Source organism: Saccostrea cucullata, unplaced genomic scaffold, assembly GCF_032062105.1.
Source record: "Saccostrea cucullata isolate Sc308-1 unplaced genomic scaffold, CSIRO_AGI_Scuc_v1 ctg502, whole genome shotgun sequence".
In the NCBI taxonomy this organism is placed as follows: Eukaryota; Metazoa; Mollusca; class Bivalvia; order Ostreida; family Ostreidae; genus Saccostrea; species Saccostrea cuccullata.
Window position 1 is genome coordinate 444,401 of NW_026937360.1, and position 18,061 is coordinate 462,461.

General features: G+C 32.6%; 1 protein-coding gene and 1 long non-coding RNA gene across 7 annotated transcripts in view; one reads left to right on the forward strand and one right to left on the reverse strand.

Moving 5' to 3' along the window:
• Nucleotides 1-17,956, forward strand: part of LOC134248050 (innexin unc-9-like) — a 77,358-nt gene extending 59,402 nt beyond the window's left edge. For 5 of the 6 annotated variants that reach the window (XM_062730475.1, XM_062730477.1, XM_062730476.1 and 2 more), the window contains exons 2-3: nt 10,550-10,802; nt 14,401-17,956. In XM_062730475.1, the coding sequence (XP_062586459.1) occupies nt 10,550-10,802; nt 14,401-15,372 (1,225 nt within the window). In that variant the 3' untranslated portion in view covers nt 15,373-17,956. Of the gene's footprint in view, nt 1-7,358; nt 7,792-10,549; nt 10,803-14,400 lie in introns of those variants that run through there. The other variant, XM_062730479.1, reaches the window with a different exon arrangement.
• On the reverse strand, nt 5,795-7,396 carry LOC134248053 (uncharacterized). Its single transcript, XR_009987966.1, has 2 exons — nt 7,130-7,396; nt 5,795-6,090 (listed from the first exon to the last, which is right to left on the reverse strand). It is a non-coding gene; the product is annotated as an uncharacterized LOC134248053 (long non-coding RNA).
• Nucleotides 17,957-18,061: the final 105 nt, after the last annotated feature.

An 18,061-nucleotide genomic window follows, 5' to 3' on the forward strand; every position in this document is an offset into this window, starting at 1 on the left:
ATTTTCTTGTATGGATGAGAAGAAATATTTTTAGTTTTATTAGTATATTCTCTGGTAAGCCTTTAAAATTAAATGAGAAATGAAAGCTGTAGAGTTCCGTGTTGTTTAAATATGCTTGCAAGCTTGATTGATTCAATAAAAGTCCAATATAAATTATAGCTAATTCTAAAGAAAAGAAGTGTCCTTGAAACAATGGTTTCCAACATAAAAAGAGAAAGTTTCCCGAATAAAATCAATTGCTCCTTTGGAAGAAATGTGTCATGCAGTATGATATAAGTGATTGACGCTGCAATCGAAATGAGATCATATGAAGATTAGATTATTGTATTCCATCTTCCCCCAGACGTAAAACCAATAGAAAAAGTCATCTCACGTCCCATTCATAGGTCAACGTGGGGATTGCACAAAAAAGATTTGGAATTGGTTCCGTTCCCCCTTAGCAGAATGTGATATATTTGTTGCAACTCCCTTTCTCTATATGTAGAGTTGATTAATACATCAAACTTCTGGAAACTCTGATTCTTGTGGCCCGAAAGAAACTATTATTAGAAAATTGGTGCATTATTTGATTGAAAATTAATTAAGTAGAATATAGAACAGAGAAATGTACTTCAAGGGGGGAATGGTACAATTTATGTTTGACGTAAACCGTGGGAATTTTTCTAGTAGAACACAGGATCGCGAAATAGTGATTCAGAAAATTCCAATATTTTCCGTATTAAACCATTTGGCTCACTACCTATAACAATTTGTATTTTTTTCACTAATTATATATTTATTTAAATTTACGTGTTCATGTCTCACCACGAAGTAAATTTATAATTCACAACATGACACTAGTTTTTAATTTATTTATTCAAAAAATAAATTAATTCTTTCATTTTTGTCAGTATGTGCTAAATTGTTTCTGGATGTCCACTCTCGTCTGGTAAACTAAATCAATATCTGCATATCCTGAATCTTATTAAATGAATATCTCCAGTATACTTCGAACATTTCAAGGAATGCCTTTCTTGTATGCTACAAGTCTTGGTAAAAATAAAGTTCAGAACCCAATGCATATGCTTTCCTTATACAATTTACGACTTTCGACTGGTTTACAAAGGAAAATTTCCTTGACAAACAAAGAAATTTTCATCGATTCAAGCTAAAAATGGAATCTACTCCCGATTCATTAAGGAGGCTTATTGGGAAGGTTTCTTTTATGTTTAACCAAAGAAAGCAGATAATTATATATTTTAGAAACGTTTTTCTATCGTTAAGATGTTGCCTGATTCAACAAATCGACCACAAAAAAGGAATTACAACAAACTTACCAGTATATCTTTAGAGAGTGGACATCCAGAAATTGATGAATGAGTTCTTTTTCCCAACTTGACATTCGTAGTTATAGAACAAAGTGAAGATTAGTAGTAATTACATTAAATTAACACATAATCTTATTTCTGCTGTTGGAATAAAGATGCACAAATCAATACACGTAGATAGTACATACAAAAGAAAAAGAACGTGTGGTGTAGGGTACATGTGCACGAAAGGTCTGTTGATAGTCAATAAAATGTTTTTACTTAAGAATAATAATGTCATTTTAAGAATATCACTTTTTTTTATCTGATGTTATATTCAGATTATTATATTTTATGGTATTATGATTGCTTCTTCGGCAATTTTATAAGGGAAAGATGATCCATGTTTACATGTTACAGGTACTTAACTACAAAAGAGCATATAAGATAAAATATTTCTAGACAGTGGTTGTTTTTAAAAAGCACGTTTAATTAATAAACGATTAATATACTTTTAAATAGGTCTAGATGTAGTTGGAAAGAGACACGCTAAAGAAACTTAAATCAAATACTAGTATTCTCTTTCATTTCAGTATTAACTGGAAGAACAAGTAAAATACATTTCATGAAGGTTACTTTGAAACTGAATTATAAAAAATCTTTTTTCTCGGCACCATATGTTTAAACAGTCTGGAAATATACTGAAATGTCAGACACTGGCAGATTTTCAAGTTCATTTTTTTTATATAATAACTAAAACAAAACATTATCTTTTCTTCAATTTCCAATGGAGTCTACGTGTTCCCTCCCTGAAGAACTAAATGTTTCAGATATAGCGTGATGTGAAGTAATCGTAACATCGAAAGAATACAATATGACTGAACGGGCTTATAAATATATCAAATAGGTAATTTGTGAATGCAAATGGGAACAAGTTATTAATCTGTGGATATTTATAAAGAACAAAATCTTTCTGGCCACATCAATACTTTTACGATATGAATTCTTTTTATAGTAAGCAACAGAAAGATATATTGGAAGATGTGACCTTTAAAATAATTGCTTTTAGGTAATTATCTCATATCCTCAAAATATAAATAGTCCTGGTATATATAGATTCAAATTTCATTACAAATAATAATGATCAAAATGAATTTATAAATTTTAAAGGTCCGATGTTTAAGAAATATTTCAAAAAGAAAACTACATTCATAGACGAATTAATCGATAGATTCTAACATATAATTAGTTACAAATGTGAGCAATACATTTTTCTGTCTAATTAGAATTCTAGCAATTCCTGAGATGAATACACATATATGTGTTTTTTTACGTTTAAACCGGGTTCAGGAGCTAGGTGACTGACTCTATTTTCGGGTCAATAGACGCCACAGATAATTAGTGTTTGTGGGTGCACGGCTTGCTCTCTCATCCAATTTTAAACTTTATGCATCTTGTCGAACATTGCTTCTCCAATACTTGTCCATTTTTACCTTTCTCTTTTGCCGTACAATTTTCACCTTGTTTCTCGTCATTTTTCATTTTCATATCATTCTTGGTAGATATGTAAAACACTTGGCGGAGTGATAATTGTCCTCGTCGCTATGGATATTGTTCTTAACTATTACGTTATTGTTGTGTTTTTGCTAATATTCACTACGATATTCAATCCCTTCCAAGAAAACAAAAATGTGCTGCAGATTATCGAGTGATCGTTTGGCATTTGCTAGTCGATACAAGCATGGGACATAGGACTGAACTAACTATTGCAGAGAGTCAGTAGGAGAGATATGTTGCTTGTGGACTTGACGGATGACACGAAATCAGTTATGTTTAATAGCTGGATTATTAAGTTTATGCCGACATTGGTTGACATTAAGAATGTATAAAATTCCTTCTGAGATGTTAAAGAAAGGATATCTAATTCGTAGCCTTATTCTTTCTGTGTTGTACATCGCTTGTGGGTTTTTGGCAAAATCTCTTCCATTTTGAGGGTACTGTGAGGTGACCTTTGTGACGTCATGACAGGGCATCATGCAGCTATTCATTCGCGAGGCATGTATGTAATATCCTATTTTTATCTCTTCATACTTTAATATGCTCATGGCTGAATGTCTCGATTATATCTTCTTCCAAAGTAAACCATAATTTTCAGGTCAGGTGCATCGTATCATAACTTTCTTCAATTACTTAGCAAAACTACTATAAGCTTCGTACAAACATTTGGCGGCTTTCCGCCGTGTTTTACTTGGACAATGTTCATAAACCAGGTTTTCTTAGCCAAAATGTCAGGCAAGAAATATCCGCGCAAGACTTTTCCGTAGCTAATATCTAAACAAATTTTAATTCATAACATTTGCACATTATGTCATAGGTTTTCTTCATAAAAATATTTTACTGAAATCAATTTATATGGAAAATTAATAGAAAATTGTTTCAAAAGACAAATGATTGTTTATATTCGCGGAGAACTCTTCTTCAGACAATTAATCTGTTTCTAACGGTTATTTCCTTGTAAAGACAGAGCGAATCAGCATCGTCTGGATTGGCATCACATCCCTTAGCCTATTCGCCCTGTGGCTACCTATAATTTGATAAAAGATATTCTAAGTATGAAACGCCAAATTAGATTACCTCTTGACGACGGGGAAAACCGTTGTCAACAATGCTCTAAAAGTATTCTCCGCTAGAATTAGTAAGTGCGAAAAGGTTCACTGGAAGATAGAAGGTTTTACAGTGTTAGTCTCTTAAAGAATACACGGAGGACTAACGTACATATGTAGCTATTATCAATTTGTATGTCAGTCTGCAGAGTCTTTGAATGTTTGAAATAGAATGTAGTGTCTCTTAGAATGCCACATATACTTATATATTTGTATACCTGTTTTGTCTTGAGAATTAATAAAGAGGTACTAGTACAAATACTAGTATGTCATTTAAACAAACTATGATATATGATGTTGAAAAGATAAAAATTGAAGCTGAAAATCTGAATATTCTTCTTATCAGTAAAATTCCTGATTTAAATTGCTAATATGCTGAACATTTCCCAGGAGCAATTTGCTTTCAATTTTCAGCAGACATGTTTTGATAAACAGGTAAATCCTCCAAAGCAGAGCTCAGTAAGCAGAGATAGAACAGAATGCAAACCGCTGGGTTTTAAAATATTTTTCATAATAACTAATTCAATTTTGATGCATTTTAGACAGATTTTTAAAAACATCATATAAACGACAAATATTTTTAGAATTTGTGGGTTAATATTTGTTTTTATTAACATGAATTTCGTTTCTAGCGAGGACTTTTCGAATGAAAGGAAATCCATGATGGTAACTGTGCCTCATTTTGCTTTTTTTTAATCAACCGATGATGAAAGCAAGGCGTGTGTAGAATTCACACTTAAAAGTATTCCAAGCACATTGCTCAATTTCCGAGAGATCTGAAAGAGTATCAGGTTTATGCCGCAATAAAAAATATTATCTCGGACTAAACGCCCAAAAGCACGCTATCTTATCTTTAAAGCTATGAAAACGTATAGGTAGCGGCTTTACATATCGAACCATCTGGGTCCAAAGATTCTTAAGAAGCACTTGGTAAAATAACAACCAATCGCAGCAGGTAAAATACCAATCGTATCGAAAATCATATTAATCGGATTACCTCTCGACACTTCCTCCGGCTTTAATTACCGACTGCACGTGTGTTCTTCGTATGTTTTGACTCTCGATTCGCCTTCCACCCTGTGTTAATTTTATACATATTTACAAATTTATGTAATTATCGGATAACTTCGGCAGCTATATGATTAAAGCAAAACATGGGGCTCTTGGAAGGTTGTTGTTTCTTGTAGATTGTTTTATTTCATGAGCAAATGTACGGAAGGTGTTGAATATTTCCTGAACCAATCATAATATAATTGACGTCAGACATGTTGAAAGTATAATTGCTATCCGAGATAATTAAATGCACTGCCTAACATTTTATAAGAATAATTCCAACTGCATTCAACGAAGTTCTTAATCATAGAATGGTGCTTGAACAGCCTCGGATTATAAGCGATGTACTTTTGCTCCTTAACAGTAAAAAAAAAAACCCAAAGCCCTAAGTAATTTTTTTCAATTTCTAATAGAAAAAATTCTATATTTTCTGTATGTTAATAATATCGTTCAAATTGTCATTTGTTTTTTTTTTCTTTTAACGAAATCTGTGCAGTCCGATCGATACTAAAATGACAATGTTAGTTGAGAAGATGATTAATTTTGTTTCATTAGACCTAGTTTTCAGTGCCAGATTTCTGATAAACTCAGAAGAGATGAGTTAAGCAGTGAATCATCTTCTCTGTTTCGTGTAGTTACTTTGATACGAGTCAGATCAGGTTAAAGTGTATCATGTAATTGTGAGTTTCTATAAAACCAGACATTGTAAAAGAGGTAAACCACAGGCACAATAAACCAAATGTACATCCTCTAGAAAAATTGCAAGAATTCAGTTCTCTCAGACATGAAGAATTTAAAAAAGAATAATTTTATTGAAAAGCAATATCATCAACTATGTGCATCAGAATAAAATTGTGCCGAAATACTTGATGAAGCAATAGTGGACATTTTGCCATCAGAAATTAGAAGAAAATACCTTCAGTGTTTAGTCGTTTTGTATAAACGTTCGAAATGTATGAGTCATATAAGTTTCTTTAGGGTTAATAGTTCCTTCCACCCTACATCCAAAAGAAAAATGAAACTGTTCTGTGACTGCGAACTGGTCCAAGAAAAAGCCTAACAACTGCCATCAAGCTGCCGTTGTCAAACTGAATAATTCGAAAGAGAAAATAGAGAATATGAATGCTTATCCCCGTTAAATCGCGTTTACATAAACATTATACAATGTACATATTATATGGTATATATATAAATATATACATGGATATAATAAAATAATTAACAGAATGTGGTAGTCGGGAGTCTGGCAAAACCGTAACCCATAACACTTATTATGTAACCCTCGAAGGGGGCAGAAACGGTTAATGTCAAACAATGGATAAATTAAGTGCTTGTAGTTCACTAATAAGGAACATCCAAGTAGACTTTCTTAAGGTTTGGGAACTGATCAAATTTATTCTAAAATCACGAAGTTGTCTGGGATAGAACATGGATTTAGAGTTTCCGTATTAATCCTGCAATGTTCATTCTGTAAGGTAATTATTTCTCATTTCCCTCGTTTATTAAGTAGAACCAGTAACTGTTACTTTTAAACAACAGGCAAGTTTTCAGGAAAATATATTTTATGAAGTTTATTTACGAGTAATTTGAACATGAAACTTGGAATGAATTGTGCTTGGTTTCTTCAGTATTGGCAAATATGTTTCAAAAGTATGATTATTTGGTATAATTTTATTTTTAAAAGAGCATATTTATTTACAAATGTCATTGAAAATCTCCAATTTGATGCAGGAAAAAATTGTAGGAAGGGTCTCAAGGGTTTCAAGATTTTCCCTCAAAATCTGTGATATGCTTAAATTCATTATTTCTGTGTGTCCTGCAATACACAACTCATAAGTAATTGCAAAACATATGAATGTACAATATTAAAAGTTATTGTATAAATTATAGGGCATTTACCGCTTGTATCTATGTAAAAATTGCAATACTCTTTCTGGGTGGTAGAATCGTCTTTAAAAAATCTGAGCTAGAATTTAATATCGAGTGCGCGTTACATAATATCCTTTAATAACTTAAACCAGTAGATTTGTCTAAGATATAGAGTTGTAACAGAAGATAGATCTTGCTAAGCATCTTTGTTGATATTCGTCGGGTTAGGGTTTACATTTACAAAACGAGCTCACTTACTGTTCCAGAAATAGTCTCAGATACAAAACACCTGCGTTGTTGGATATGATGATCAAACGTTTCGCAAATAATCTCAAACATTGCGCAAACGATGCTCTCTTCCTAGACACTGTGTGCAAGGGTGGGTAAACAAAGCCAATTATGTCATTTCAAATGCTCCTCGCACTGACTCAGCTCAAGTCGTCACGGGATTGGTGGTGGGCACCTTAATGTGATTACGTCACGAGAGAAGCAAGAGGTTATGTTGTCTTAAAATTTCGAAAGTTGTGTCTCTAAACACCCTCGCCAGGAAATTACACGTGGGGTACTTAAAATCTATTCTAACCAGTGGAATAAATATTGACAAGATCTGTTTATTTTTACATACGCGCACGGCGCGTGCAATCAGATTTTTCGCAGAAAGTTGGATAAGAAGATCAGTGCTGACAGAGTTCCAGAAGGATTGATAGACGGGCAACCCCTAAAACATCATTAACGTCAAAATTCATCGGAGATGAAAACGTGGATATGTACATATTGTTACAGTTTTTGGTAGCCCGGGCGCAATATTGTATCAGTGGACCTTAGTTGATTTCTATGGATATTGTCACAGACTTTGGATGTAATTACTTTCGGATCTAGAATGGATATAATTGACCAACCACTTGTAGGAAATGAAATAGGTGAAAAGTTTCTTATTTCTTGTATTTATTCATTGTGAGAAAAGATATAACTATTGCGATTTACTTGCTACAATAAGAAATAGACGAAACCTTAAAATTAAAAATTAAGACTGATTTGAAAAACCGGTTAAATTTGGCATATGTAATACTTCTTAATTATTTAAAAATGCTCTCAGGAAATGAAACATATCTTAGAAAGTATTTCGTAAGACAAAAAGTTTAGAGTGTGTTGCTGTTATTTGATAGAATTAGTTTATATGTGTTATTTCACAAAAACGAATTCAGGGCAAAATAAAGTTTGAGTGCGCTAGGGTGACAGAGTTGATATTAAACAATTAATGGCATGACACAGAGACGGAACTAAGATAGGGAAATGGATGTGATCGGTCTCTGCAAGTGGTAACACATGGTTTTGATTACATGTACGCATCTGTGCACCATCCCCAAGTCATGTGTATGGACGGTGGTTGATTAACACTCCGTAGGACGGGAAAAAGATTGGTTAACATAACAGTACGTTTGATTAAAAAAAAGAAACAAAATCCTTCTAGAGTTGTACCCTTATAATTTTTTTGTAAAGCGATAGCCTCTTGGGAGCAAGTGTCAGCTAGATTAGTACGTATTGTTGATTATGAGGGAAAGGGTGTAAGAGCAAAAGGGTGTTTCATCAGACGGAAATGAAATAAGAAAAGAACTACAGGATAGAATTCTTTTTCTTTATGACTTATTCCCAAGAAAAATTTATGTGTTAAATACAGATTATAAGAAAATTTTGATCCAGAGTTTATTTGTAAGTAAAATCTTTTACACATATTACAATACTAATTTCGTAAATTTTTATTAGCAAGAATTAATTTAGAATATCTATCTGCCATTTCTTTCTCATTTTTTGAGAAAGGTGATACCGTTGCGTTGAATTTTTAACCGACTTTGATGCTGTTCGGAACACTTGGTATAACGTCTATGACAAGATATATTGAAAGCAAATTCAATGGATGAAATTGATCAAGATTACAAATCGTAAATTACACTTAAATGGGGCAGATTATTGAGCGATGGTGTGTTTTATTTGCTTGACATCCGCAAACACTGAAAATATTTGTATATCGTACATGTATTTAATGAGATTAAAGTCATTAATGGAAAGGGAATGGCGCGAAAATGGCATAACTCTGACTGCATGCTTTGATAATAATCTTTCAGTTTTTCTTGTCTGGAAGAGTTTCACAAGCTAAATTAAAAGTACATACATGTATCAAAAGTACAATGGTCGATCTCGGTCTTTTGATATTTTTTTTTCTATTTAATCAAATGGCTAACTGCAATGCCATTTAGACCGGAATGGTAGAATTGTTCAATCCGCCTTCAAGAAATACCGAAAATCATCGATTTACCTTGGTTCTACCACATGATTGATATAGAGCTGGCTCATCGTTACCAATGGGGAAATTGCAATTTTCTTGATAATTATAATTGAATTACGGTCAAGTTTTAGTGTTAACAGTTAATACACTTAGACGCGCATTGCTACGTTTGGCGTTTATACGGTAGTAATTATTCATTATTTATGAAGAAACAAAGAGATTGGAATAGCACCCACAGCGAAACTATATACTTATGGCCGTAATTGTAAGTCCATAAACCGTATCTCTATCATAAATATATCTAAAATTTATACCAAGGGTAACTGCAGGACACACGTTTGGTCAACGTATTATACATTACAAATGAGATATCCAACAATGAGTGTATATTTCCTATAAGTAACGAAATCCGACAGTAAACTCGTATTTCTTTAAAGGTTATGGATGTTAAAAGAGGTATGCAATTTTTATTTTAAAAGTTTTTTCCCCGTAAATAATTATAATTATAGTGTAGATACATTAATTTAACCTCAGTAAAACGTTTGATTTTTATATTCTTTGGTTACCGTGTTTGAGAAGCGATATTAAGATGTTTTAAATTATAATAAACATGATACAGACAGATATATTTCATAAATTAATGATCAAAGGTCCTTTTCATTCGACTTTTTTTTTAAATTGTTTTTATGACATGATATTATTAGGAGTTAGATTTTAAACTTGTTTACTGTACTTGAAAAAGAACACGTGTACAAACATCTTAGATAAGAATAATACCATATTGTAAATTGTATTACATCTGCTGAAATCACTTTAAAAAACGGAGATGTAAACATGTCATATTCCAGTGTTTATTTTATTCCGTCCATAAAACAGGAAAATTGTTTTCTAGCAGATTTAATGAGTTAAACATTTTTTGATGGAATGAGATATGAATGAATATACATGTTCACGATAAATTAATCGGGCAATGTCGTTCCAATATCTTAAAAAGAACGACCACCATAGAAGACTCTTATATTTGTTTTCCAGAGTAAGTCGACAATCACTTATGGGTGATTTAAATGATAAAGGGAATTTTTCTTACAAGTCATAAGTTTGAAGCTGTTGAGCAACAAATGGGCTGTATTCACTATTCCTGTGAAATGATTTTATTTCGCAAAGCAGAATGGTGGAACCATTGGTTTTGCTTACAAAGCATTTATATAGCATTGCAACCTATTGAGTTAATATAAATCCCTGCAAAATACATCAATGGTTTGTCCAAGAAAAAAAAAGAAAAACGACAGTTACCCCATTCAAGCTCGCAAAAAATAGTGCAAGATTTTTCTTACTAAAAAAAAAATGTTTTATTTGACATTTTAATAATTTTCTCCTTTATGATCTATTTTTAGGATGGACAGTATTATTGGGTCGGTTGGTCGAGTAGCCAATGTCAAGGTTCGGAATGACGACGATCTGGTAGACCGCCTCAATCATTTCTACACCACCGGCATTCTCATCATATTCACCGTGGTGGTCAGTGCCCGCCAGTACGTCGGTGATCCCATCCGGTGCTGGTGCCCGGCGGAATTCCCGGGTACACACGTGGACTACACGAACAATATATGTTGGATCTCTAACACTTATTACATACCATTAGACGAGGTAAAGAATCCTTTGATCAAAGAGTTCGAATAGATACAGTTCAATGAAAATTGATTACCATCTTAGTATACGAGGGTGATACAGGTATGTCAGTGGCGATATATAAAGACCTTATCCATACAATTCCATAGAATTATTATCCAAAGTGAACTTTGGGGGAGAGGGATTTCTAAAGTGTGAATAATGTTTCAGGAAAGTTCAAATTCATTTAAAAATCAGTGGAATTAGAATCCAATGTGACCTTACTCTAATACCGGTATATGAATTTGATACACATAGATATCTGATTGCAGTTAATTAGATATTTTATTAAAACTATATTGATGAAATAAAGGCTTCAATACCATGAATACATTGAACGAATTCATAATTTTCATTTAGAAGTTCCTTTATTATTAGATTAAAATATCCAAAATACTGTTCATAACAGTCGTGCATATCAGATTGACTAAGTTTTGTCCAGAGTTGATATGATATTAGGGAAAAGACATTGATAACCGTAATAACTATTTGGAACGTGGTGTATTTTGAGGTCAAAACAGAGATAAATATTTTAATATTCCTGTTTTCCCAGCATATATTAGGTGTAAATCAGACGAAATTAGTTATGAATTCACACCTGAAGCCAGCTGAGATGATTCAGATATGTTGAAACCCCTTTTTGCAAGATACATAAAGATAAAAACGTAACATCCTGTAAAAGGATTTTTGAGATAACAGTTTTTGTATCCTTGTCGTATTGTTGAAAGTTATAAAAAGTCATTTTTAAAAAATTCATTTTGAGATTTACCCCTTTATGTTTTTCTTACTTTTTCTGAAAAAAAAAACAACAAAATTTTAAAGAGCTTTTTATTGATTCTGTAAAAAATTATAACTTATAGACCTCTCGTATTATTAAACAATCAGGAGTTCTGATGTTCTCTGTTCGTTCGTTTTGAGCTCTTTTTCCCGAGGTGTTCCTGAAGTTCCTGGTGGTTAATTCGAATTTTCGTTTTGACCAACCAAACATTTGTTTACATTTTTTATCGACCAATCAAATTGAGTGTTTGTAGCATGTGTCATTGTAAATGTAAATAATGCAGACGCCATTATTTAGAGTTTAAGCCCTGTCTTCGTTTACGTATTGTTTCTTTTGACAATTTCTAACTTGTTACACATCTTTTTTTTAAACTCTTCTAATTTAATTCTGATAAATTCCTACACAATGAAATAATTAATATTTCATAAGAGACAATTTAATACTGTGAAAAAAGGAAAGTTAAGGAGGCTGAGGGATAAACAAATTAACCTTCAGATGTAACTTATTTTTAGATGTGATATCCTAGGCCATCAACTAATATTTGGCAAAGAAAAAAATCCATACATTGTACTTTTAAAATTTGATCATTTTCATATATATCTTTATATTATGGAACTTGTCCTGTAAAGGAGACCAAATTCCAGCCCTTTAAAGATAAAGGCATCTTGTACAATAATGAAAACTATTTGACATGGAGATACATATATGTTCAGCATACAGTGGACATTAGTTCAATTCGAAAATATACCTCGGCATAAAATTTGAACCAAATTATATAATTCTTGGCTGAAGTTAACTCATGAATATACGGACCTGATAAGGTACACTAGGTTTTGGTACTCACCACAATCACCAAATATTCGAAATCTGTTGAAATCTGTTTGCAAGCGTAAAAACTATGTACCCTTAATAAATTGTAAAGAAAAAAATCAAGGATATATAATTGAGAGTCTGACTTTTCTCTGATGAACTAGACGAGGATTTCATTTCACAGCAGTGTATGCAACACACAACGTCCTTATTTCCAAAGAAATTATTGAACTATATATATATATTTAGATTTTTGAAAAGCTAAATGTAAGATAGCGGCTCTGCCTTTTTCCCATCGACTTTTTATTTGCACGATATTCCAATATTATCTTTCAAGCGTTAGAAAGGAATGAAATTATGTTATGATTTATGACATAAGTTTTCTGATTTAGCGCCCCGGGAGTATTCTTACTTGATGGCAGTAGTATTTTCCCATCCTTTATGTAAATTTGTAAAATACTGACAATTTGTATTCATCAGTTTTCCTCTAAGACATCGTTAGGCATGCAAAAAGAATCCATAAAACAACCATTTTTGGTGTTGTGAAGGCCAAAATAAGGGGGTTAATAATGAGATATCTTATGAATCACGTTTAATGTGAGGCGAATATTAGAAAACATAAACATTTTGGTATATTGCCCTCTTTTAGCACTTTTCATCTTGAGGCCTTGTATATTTTTCAAACAGTACTCAAACCTCTGAAAAACTAGGTTTTATCGGGGTTTTGACTGGAAATTCCATTAGCCTGCCCAGAGCAAAAGCTAATGTATCTTAGAATCGCAACATACACACAAACACAAGCATTAACAGATTCTATCTCTTACAGCAAATGTATTTGATGTTATCTGGAACTTACTTAGGATTAAGCAAACTAAGAATAACAGTGCAAAAATGAAATGCCTTTAATACTTTATTTCATCCTGTTTCATAAAGTATGAATTAATTGAATTAATCACCAGCATTAATGGTTTTAGATAAAATGTTGTTTATTAATAAGTTCACCGCCGGAAGTGCTTCAGATTCGTCAGCGTCTGATGAACTCTTGAAGGGCAGCAAGGGCAATTACGTTCGCAGATGTTTAAAAATGCACCATACAACGTCTGCTTAAACTAAAATAATACAAAAAAGTAGTACAGGGTCGAAATGTTTCCTACACTTCGTGTAAACCACTTCAAAAAACTACGTTACCTCAAAGTTATCTTTTTGATGCTGAAATCATTTCTTTGTGCCGAGAAACATGAACCTTGGCGAGGGTCTTTGAAGTGTTTGTATAAGTCTTAAAGTTATATAATTATTGTTGAAACAAAAGTGACTCGAAACGTTCAGTGTCATCTAAGAGCTTTGAAGTAAATATGATAAAGTAGCAAAATGTGACATTTCTCACCTTGAGCCATGCCAGGGGAGATCTCATGATATGACTGACAGGTGTTTCTCAAAGTAGTGGTACAGTGAACGCAAAACTGTGTCATCTTTCCTCCTTTTCTACACTTTTGACTGTATTATTTATAGTTTAAACTCACAAAAACAGATCTTTTTTCTGCTCGTTGTTCGTGGCACCATTCAAAACTTGGATAATGTTTTGATTCCTCGTTTCCAGTGCGCCAGGTATACTGTGGTCACAAAATAATGTTACCTACAATAAACATGTTATATGTTACAGAATTATTCGTAGTTTGTTATTCTGAAAACAAACAAAATGTTATAACATATAGAGGTATAATACACTATGACGAGATTCTGATCAAGTAAAATTTTTGGGACAAAAATATTCGGAGTTGAGTAGTGCTACAGGCCTGAAAATTGTTTCAGAAAAAGCTGATGACATTCACAGTAAAATCAGTTAGTGCTAACAGCTAAACATTTTAATTTTTTTAATACAGTTTATCATTACATATTTTACTACTTGTTGATTCATTTACTTCTAAGTAAAAGTATGATTAATGTAAACGTTTTGTAATTATGATTTTAAACGATATTTTCTTTTTTCAGATGGTGCCGCCACAACATCAAATACATTTGCGAAGAGAAAAAGAGTTGAACTACTATCAATGGGTTCCGGTTATGTTACTTGTGCAGGCACTCATGTTTTATATTCCCTGTATTATTTGGCGGATTTTAAATGGCCAGTCGGGAATAAATGTGGACAGAATCGTCAGTCTTGGTAGCAATGCCCAGTTTGAAAGTCCGGAGAATCGAGCTCGGACTATAAAATATCTTGTGAGACACGTTGATAGATGTCTTTCAAATCAACGAGATACACGAGGAACCTGTTGCGTGCAACTACGACATATTTTGTCCACAAAACTATCTATACTGTGTGGTCGACGCTATGGAAACTTTCTCATGGCAACATATTTCCTCATGAAAGTTTTGTATATTGCTAATGCCATTGGGCAGTTGTTCTTGCTCAATGAGTTCTTAGGAACAGATTACAATGTCTATGGATTCCAAGTTTTAGACGAATTAGTTAATGGAAAAGAGTGGTCTGGTTCTCACCGATTTCCAAGAGTGACTCTCTGTGATTTCCAGATTCGCCAAGTGACCAATTTACAACAGTATACGGTGCAGTGTGTTCTGCCAATTAATCTCTTTAACGAAAAAATATACATTTTTATGTGGTTTTGGCTTGTTTTTGTATGCATATTTTCTTGCTACAGTTTAACTAATTGGATGTGGCACATGGTTGTTCCAGCGACGAGAATTCATTATGTGCGAAAATTTTTGAAGTTGATGGAACGGTTAGGTACTGGACCGGACCGAAAACTCGCGACACGGTTTGTACTGGATTATTTGCGACATGATGGAGTGTTCACGCTAAAATTAATCGGAAAGAATTCAAGTGACATAGTGGTGGCGGAAATCATTGCAGAGTTATGGGACATGTATCGCAGCAAAAAATGCATCCAAATAAGGACTAATAACCAAAATTCTGGCCACGAAACGGAAGAGGCGGATGTATGACTAAGCAACGGTAGGATACCACGTGGTTTAAATGAACAGTTGGAAGAAAAGGAAACGGAAGATGACGTCACCCAAGTGTAAAAGGAGTTCTTGTGGGAATAGAGTAGTTATGGTTAGATCGACCTTAATCGCATTCGGGCGTCAACGACTCGTCCTGACGATGTAAATGAACTTTTGCAACAACTAAACCAGCATTTCTAGTCCTTCGATTGCATTGATACAATAATTCCCTGTTTACACACAAGAGATAACAAAAGACAAAAATATAGAAACATGTAGTAGAAGAAATGAAATGTTTAAAAGATCTAAGGATATGGGGAGGAGAATTTTTAAAATACGAGAAAATGCTCAAAATCTAAAATATCATTCGAAAATGTTCAATGAAAATTTTATAAATTCATAAGAATTCAAAGCTTTTTTTAGACGTCCACGATCGACATTTGCACAATGTCTTCCTTAAGCACACAGTTGAAGATCTACACCTTCTATGCATTTGTCGCGTTGCCTTCACTAAATAAAGTAGCTCAGGAAGACCCGGACGAAATCTTTGCAAAGAATCTCCTTCTAAACAAACATGGTGACTACAGAGCACAGATCATTCCAATGTAGGAGAAAGGTTTAGTGTAAAATTAACAAAAATAAAGACATGAATTTCATATGGGAGGCGTGCCAAAATCTTCATTAAGGCCTTAAACTGTAAACTGATTCATATGCAATCAAATTATTTGCACAGACGTGAAAAAAATCTCCTAGGAGGTTCCTGTACATGTTTGAAATCCACCACGTGACCATAAAAAGCACAACATCCAAAGTTTGAACCAAATATGACAAAACTCTAAAGGTGCTATTACATTGCTTTTTGCCATTTTTCATCAAGTGTTTAAGAGGTGTTCGTAATATTTTTCATTCTTTTAATGAAAGCAAAGCTTTTTGTCAGTCATGTTTCATTTTCCTCCATACATTTTCGCCTGAGTCATGCAAGAGAGATAAAGCCCTATATTGACTCATAGTATGTTCGTAATTTTTATTTCCGAGATGTTGACTTTTGTATTATAAGACAGATTTTTATCAGAACTAGTTTTCACAGTGTAATTTTTTCAATTGATTTTTAAAACTAATGATCTTTTATGTGATATGAATTCGTTTATAATATCAAAGATCTCCAATGGTTTGCTACCTGTATTTTTGTTTCCATTTTGAAGAGAAGTATTGTCGAAAGAGAGCATCAAAAGCCTGATGTAGTATGTAAAAATTAACATTTCAATGTCTTGACAAATCAAGTCTCTGTCGTTAATTACAAAATAATATTTTCCACTGTATTTTGAAATTTTCAAAGATTATGATAAGCCCTTCAGCATAAGGTAAAACAAAATAAGTTATACATGTAGTTATGTAATCTTTGGAGTTTCTTACCGTTATCTGATGCCTTTAGTTTTAGAGAATATGATCGCCTTGTTTATTACAAGAATTTTTTCTTATTACATGTTTTTTGAAATTTTTGTCCTTTATTGTGGCACTGGATACAATTTGAAGAAATCTCTTTCATCGATAGTACATGAGTATGACAGTCTGACAAAAAACTTAAATTTTGATGAATGGTGTTATAGGGATAGATCTGTTATGTTATAGAGAAAACTATTATCTAACATGTCTAAAACAGTAGAGTTTTAGGAGTTCTTGGTTACAGACATGTATTTTAAACCGCCCTTTTTCATTTTCTGCATTCAGTCTCATTTCCTTTTTAACCCTAATGATTGTAATTTCCTCTAAGAAAAATAATTCAAAGGATTTATTTGGTCGTTTGAAAATTGGGAAATAAATGTTTGATCCCTGAACACAGTGAAAAATTAAACTATAATGGGAAATTTAAAAACTGTTACTCTTTTCCAAACTGACATATTAAAAATTGAAGGTGAATGAAGTCAAGTCACAATATGTAAATAATCTTCTGTGATGAATAGTATTTTTGAATGTGATATTGATCCTTTCATGTTTGGCTACAATTAACATAACGTTATGTGTGTAGTTGTTATTTTACACAAAATTTTGAAGTAGATTGTAAATTAGCTGTAACAGCTTTCACGTCTGGTAACAGAAAATTTATCATCTTAGAATAAATAAATGTATGGTATTGCTCTTATTCAAATCTAATTAGATCTGGACAAATGTTCATCTGAATCCATTATACGGCCTTTCTCTATTCGATGACTTGCTATATTATCGTTGTTGTATTTTATGTCACTTAAAGGTTCACTATTATTTGTAATAACAAAGACAACAGATGCTGCATGTGTAGTGTCACGTTGTCTGTAGTACTGTTTGTTGAAATCACATTGAAACTTCTTTCCAAATAATTACGAAGTAAATATTTCACTTTACACTGTGTATAAACAAAAGAAAGTATTAATTTTTCATTACAAGAAATACAAATTATATAAATGCAGGAAGACGTTAATTAAATCTCTCATTAATTATATTTGTGCAAATAATTAACCCATGTCCGGTGATATAGAACTCTGAGGAACAACTACATCTTAATCATACTGATCACACAATTTAATAAATTATTCATCTGATAATTGTTGGTAAAGCTGTTTGCCATTAGAGGATAAATTGTTCAAGTTTTGAAGATATTTATTAAAATAGTTGTTTTGTTTGTATTCAACAAGATTATTGTAAAGTAGAATTT